Genomic DNA, 6,330 nt, shown 5'->3' with positions numbered 1-6,330 from the left:
TGAAATTTCCTTTGAAATTACTTAAAAGAATAATTACCAATTAACAGATCTACCACTCCTTGGTGTTAGTAGATTCATATAATTGTGCAACCATCACTAGCGTTCTGTTGTAGAAATTTTTTAATGCCTTCCAAAGACCAGGGAATCCTCTTTGTAGTCATTCATTTCCCATTCATTGATCACCATGCCTGTAATTGAAATGAACAAAAATCTGGAAAACAGGTATCATCAAATTTGAATCATTAAATTTGAATTTTATTAGATTACACCTTCATCCAATCGATCATTACCCTACTTTTGAGATAACCAGTGGAGAGATCTCATTATATCTATTTGGAATAATTTAAGGAAACAAGCCATCTAATAGAGCAGAACAGAAAAACCTAAAGGAGAATGGTGGAGTAAAGTCATAGTGAATGTGTTTTCTTAAGTAGTATTTAGTGTGTTCCTTAGTCTCAGCCTGTCAGAGAGTGGTTGAAAATCAGCTGAGTATTAATAATAGGACACTCTGAGCTCTGATAAAAGAGTAGTCCCATCTCATGTATTTGAACAGTGGAAGTAGCTATGTTTGATCTAAAGTAGCCTGAAATAGATAGTAGATTCTGGGTGATGAGTTACATTCTTGGGACAGGCAGCCTTGAGGAAGGGCTCTGCTGCCCTTGAACCCTCTGCGGTGCTGGGCCCTCCACTGCTCTAGGGGGCTTCCTGCATCCTGCCAGCCCCACTTGGGCTTCCTGTGACCTGCACTGCTCTGGGGGGCTCCCTGTGCCCTTCCAGCCCCCCTTGTGCTCCCTGCACCCTGCATAGCTCTGGGGGGCTCCCTGCGCCCTGACAGCCCCCTCGGGCTCCCTGCACTCTGCACTGCTGTGGGGGGCTCCCTGCACCCTGCATAGCTCTGGGGAGCTCCCTGCATCCTGCCAGCCCCCTCATGCTCCCTGTACCCTGCACTGCTCTGGGGGGCTCCCTGCTGGCCTCCTCAGGCTCACTGCACTGCTCTGCGGGGGGGCTCCCTGTTCTGTTGACCCCATAGCACCTCCCTGCTCCACCTGCCTGCTGATGCCGTGGCACAGAAGCAGAGCAACGGACCTTCCGCCCGCTGGTGCCCTTCCCGGATGTGTGTGGAGCTGGGCCAGGCTGGAGCCAGGGGCTCGTCTGAGTCTCCTGCGTGACCGTGCCTGGGAGCACCCCAGGTGCATTAGCAGGAAGCTGCCTCAGAGCCGAGCAGCCGGGACTCAGGCCGGGCACGTGGGTGAGGGCGTCCGAGAGGCAGCCTCACCTGCTGTGCCGCGGTGCCTGCCCGGATCCCTTCCTGCCAAACGCTGTATGGGACTGACCTGTTTGGGTGGCTTTCTCGGTTGATATCCGCGGTACCGCAGAAGGACCTGGAAAGAAGTCAGGCGGTGGTGGAGTGGGCGGAGCCTCTGCCTGGAGTCCTGGCTGCTCCTCCCCCATCGGCCTGGGAGCGGTGAGGAAGCGCCTGGCTCCTGGCTCCGGATCCACCCAGTTCTGGCCACCGTGGCGGTCTGGGGAGTGAAGCAGTGGATGGAAGATCTCTGTGCGGGTGTCTCTAATGCTGCCTCTCAATTTTAAATAAATAAAATCTTGGAGCAGGCACACTGGGCTGGGCCTCTACCTGTGGTGCTGGCATCCCATGTGGACGAGAGTTCCAGTTCTCGTTGCTCCACTTCCGATCCGGCTCTCTGCTGTGGCCCGGGAGGGCAGTGGAAGCACCCGCGTGGGGGACCGGGAGGGAGCCCCTGGCTCCTGATCAGCATGGCTCTGGCCATTGCAGCCATTTGGGGGGTGAACCAGTGGATGGAAGGCCTCTCTGTCTGTCTTTCCTTCTCACTGTCTGTAACGCTACCTCTCAAATAAATAAAATCTTTAAAAATAAATAAATAATTAAATATTAACAAAAGCTTAAAAATGTAATTAGTCTATCTGAAAGACATACTTTCAGCGGGGAGAAACGGAGGGAAGGGGAGAGAAGGGGATGGAGAGAGCAAGAGTGGGAACAACACCACTTTAATTTTGAAGATATCATATATACATTTCACAGTCTGCATTGCAAGAACTCAGGAGCCTGGAGGAGCGACAATAGGTCCGTTACCATCCCCAGGAATCCTCCCTCAGGAGGAAGACAGGAGCTGAGTGAGGCTGAGGCTGAGGCTGTAACCTGCTGTTCTATGGGGAAGGGAGCCTGGCTTGCTTGTGCAGCATCTCCAGTAACATTGTTTCTATTCTCTCCATGTGTGCTCTGAGTGTTTCACCTTCAGAAGACAAACAGAGCAGTGGGCTGATGGTGGGCAGCACCACCAGAACTCAGTTTGCAAATGCTCAATTCCTCTAAAGGGACACCTTTATGCCTCTAGTTTTGTTTTTGAACATACAAGTACATATGTGTGTGAGTGAACGTATACATGAGTGAGGGAGCCACAATCTGTTCAAGCCATGGCAGAGCTTGGAAATCTTTTGGGACAGTGAGCTGAGCCTGCCTGGGCTAAGATGAGCAGTTGACTCCTCTTACTGGACGTCTTTAATGGACAGGAACCAAGAGGAAATGAAAAAGGGGGTGGGAATGGGGGTGGAAATAGAGACTGGGAGGATCAGTGCTTCTATACGTGTATTGAAACAATAGAAAACGCCTGAAGAGGACTGTGCTAATGTATCAAATCCTAAATACCGATCTCTACCACCAACTTAAGCCAAAAGCTTTTGGGGTCCTTTCTCTTTAACCAAGTAGAAAGTTTCTTGAGAAAACCAGCCTGGTGTGTCCCCAGCTGTGATTGGTCTAGAGCCTGCTCTGCCCTCAGGGGGGCCATTGTGATGTCATTCCAACTGCCTTAACAGTTCCCTGCTTGGGCTCGGTTCTGGTCAGTTGGCCCAGGAAGCTCTGTGGAGACTGCCTGAAGGATTGGACGACATCACTGGTTTTCCCTTGTCCTGTCATTTGTGGTGTTGTTTTGTGTCGTCTATTAGTTCTCTATACCGTAGTGGTTCTTTTAGTATTTCTTCTATTCAGTTTTCTTTTTTTGCTATTTTTTCAATTTCTCTCCCCCTCCCATTTTTACATTGTGTGCTTGTGTATTTTCTTTAAATATTTATTTATTAATTTTTTGTTTTTTCTTTCACAGGCTAAATGTACTTGATGCTCTGTTCATTTGTCCTTCTTGTGTTTCCTCCGTTGTCTATTTTCTCATTTTTTAATCCTGTGATTTAGATAAGACTGTTATAAGACTTATTGATTAGCATTGTTACCATAGTTACCATAGTTGGTGTTGCTTTCCTTCACCATTTTTAGTATTCTGTGTGTTTTATAACTTTTAATTCTTAATTTTGATACAGTGTTAGTGATTAGTATACCATAGTTCATAGAGTTAGCATTCTCTAGTAGAAATATTAGCATATTGAGTTGTTAATTTTGGTTACCATTTAGCTTGTTTGATTTCTGTTTGTTTCCCAGTTTTTGTTGTTACTTTAGGTGACTAGTAAGTGTTCCCAGTGTCAGAGTGCAGGGTGGGGGGGTGGGGGGGTGGGGTGGGGATCCCACCATGGAAGGCCTCACCGCCTTCACCAGTGAGGAGGAGGTCCTGGATGGGTACCAGGTCCTCAGGGTCCTCGGCCAGGGCGGTTTTGGGCTGGTGATCCTGGCCTATCATTGGGAAAGCAGGACCCAGGTGGCTGTGAAGGTTGTGGAGAATGGTGGCCAGCACTCCTGCAGCTTCCAGCAGTTGTGCACAGAAGCAGAAATAATGAAGGGGCTGCATCACCCTCACATCATTCAACTACTGCAGGTCAGACACACCACAGAGAGGGGCTACATTTTCATGGAGTGCGCAGTCAGGGGGGACCTTAGATGTTACATGGTAGAACGAGGGTACCTACTGGATGGAGAGATTCGCCAGCTATTTAAACAAATTCTATCCGCTGTGCATTACTGCCATTCGCAGCACGTGGTGCACAGGGATTTAAAGTTAGAAAACCTGCTTCTCGACGCCCACCTAAACATTAAGTTGAGCGATTTCGGTCTCAGCTGCAAACTGGCTGGTGGAGAGCGCCTGAAGAATCTGTGCGGGACCTTTGCCTACTGTGCGCCCGAGGAATTGTTAGGTGAGGAGTTCTGCGGGTACAAGGCTGATGCCTGGAGTGTGGGCGTGATCCTGTACGCCATGGTGGCAGGCTCACTGCCTTTTGTTGGAGAGGATTGTGTGGAGCTGCGGGCAGCCATCCTGTCTGGATACTACAGAATCCCCCACTATGGAAACCCAGAGCTGTGTAACCTGGTGGACAGCTTACTGACCCGGGACCCTGAGGCCAGGCCCACAGTGGCAGACATCATGGGCCACCCATGGCTTCATGCAGGACATGGAGCAGCTGGAACCAGTGACGAGTTTCTGTTTCTTCCACAGGAGCAGGAAGGATGGGAATTCCCATGGGGCCTCTGCCCTCCACTGTGGCTTCATGAATGGGATGACCCCTTGCCCCCTGTGCCACGCTGGGGGATCTCCCAACAGCAGGGCTTCAGCATCCCAGAAATACATGGGCAGAGCCAAGTGGAGCCTGCAGTACCTCCTCAGGGTCCTGAAGCTCTAAGCTCCCTTGAGGACCTGGGATTCCAGCTGGGCCATCAAGCAGGCTCCCTGCCACCCAGGCTCCCAGCCAGTGCCTTGTGCCCAGGACTTCAGTGGGATCACAGCAAAGGGAAGCCCATGCCTCAGGCCATCCCCGGTGCTCAGAGCTGTCCCGCTCTCCAGTGCCTCCAGGGACACTCAGGCTGCAACAGCAGAGCCCGTGAGTGTGCTGCTCTCAGCTCCCAACCACTGGTGCTTGCAGAAGGCCAGTCGGGGCAGACTCCTTGCCATGGGACTCCCAGTGTGAGCAGCAGTGAGTCCTGCAGGACAGACAGGTCCCAATGGGCCGTGTGGACAAGGAGCCCCGCTGCCTGTGCAGTCCTCAGCCAGGATGCTCTGTCCTCTCTCTCCACCACACTGAGCACCAACAGCAGTGAGGCTGAACTAGAAGTCAGGAGCGGCTCCCAGGGTGCCCCAGAGGAACAGAGCATCCCAGGAATGCAGCAGCAGGAGGAGGAGGCAGGGACCTCAGACACGCAGACCAGAAAGGGCAAGGGTCGCCTGGGGATTGGCAGGAGGATCATCCAATGCTTCAGCTGGCTGTGTTGTGTCCTCCCAGCCCCAGAGGAAAGCCCTTGAGTGCAGAGAGGAAAGTGGCCTCTTAGTAGCCTCTTGGGAAATGCCCCCGAGGAGGGGCCCTTCCCTGAGGAAGAAGCAATGAAAGGTAGTCAGGGACTCGTGTCTGGGAGGAGGGCAGGTGATAGGCAGTAAGAGAAACTACAGGCAGAGAGGGAAGATATTGTTGCATTTTTCAGATGGCCATAAGGAAACATGTTTGCCTGGTTAGGGGTCATACCTTTTCCTAAGATAGAAGAACATGGTGTTCAATTTTGTTTAGAATTGATCCATGAACATCACTCCCTAGTTAAACTTCCTCTACGCAGGCTTTATTGGACCCCTCCCTTAGTCCCCCTTCTGGCTGGCAGGGGTGTGATTTTCTCACAAAAACCTACTTTTGCTTTTTCTCCCCCACCCTCATGATCTGTGTTGGGATTATGTGAGAGAGAGAATGGACTTGAACTTCCTGCAGCATCGTTGGTGCCGTGACGTGGAGGGACTCAGCTCCATGGGAAAGGTGAGTAAGGCCGACTGCTCCTCTGGTGTTTGGAAAACCCCTGATCTTCTACATACTCATTTTTCTTTTAGATTCCCCAGGTCTCTGAGCCGGTTCAAAGCGATTGGTGTGGGATGCTGGTTGTAAGATGCAGGGCCCACGTTGGATGATATTCTTTGTCCTCCTGCCACATTATTCTGCCTTTGATTATTGCCTGCACTCTGTGCTCAGGTGGCTCTCTACCCTGGGAATTCTTCTCACCCTGAGTTTCTTTCTCCAAGCCCAAGTTCCCAGGTCCCTGGATGAGAAACTCCTGCGACACTTAGAGCTCCTAGATCTGAACTGAGGAGCCTGCATTGCAGACCGAGGTGGCCTCTCCCATTGAGCTGTCTTCCTGTGTGCCCCAAAGAACTCAGGACCCACATGTCTGGGAAGAAGTCACCTGGCACCTTAACTCGTGCCCATGCTTTCCGTTTTCCTGCCCAGGGTTTTCTTTGGCAAACAACATGTTGGAAGTCATTCCTGCCCAGAGCCATGCTCTTAAAGGTGACTCACAGGGGAAATTTCTAATGTCATGCCACACCCATGTTCCCCCTCTGCACATTCAACAGTCCTGCAGCAAGGACCACTTGCCCACCCTCCACA

The 6,330-nt window shown here is 51.2% G+C and overlaps 1 protein-coding gene across 1 annotated transcript; it reads left to right on the top strand.

Annotated features, from left to right (window-relative positions):
- The first annotated feature begins 3,551 nt into the window (after positions 1–3,551).
- Positions 3,552–5,714, top strand: LOC127491472 (uncharacterized). The gene has a single exon (XM_070063816.2). It carries the CDS (start codon positions 3,552–3,554, stop codon positions 5,208–5,210), a length of 1,659 nt encoding a protein of 552 aa, XP_069919917.2. The 3' UTR covers positions 5,211–5,714.
- The last annotated feature ends 616 nt before the right edge of the window (positions 5,715–6,330 follow it).

The sequence above is a fragment of the Oryctolagus cuniculus genome, chromosome 19, assembly GCF_051225735.1.
Source record: "Oryctolagus cuniculus isolate XC-2025 breed Fujian yellow rabbit chromosome 19, ASM5122573v1, whole genome shotgun sequence".
In the NCBI taxonomy this organism is placed as follows: domain Eukaryota; kingdom Metazoa; phylum Chordata; class Mammalia; order Lagomorpha; family Leporidae; genus Oryctolagus; species Oryctolagus cuniculus.
This window is presented reverse-complemented; position numbering and strand designations above follow the sequence as displayed.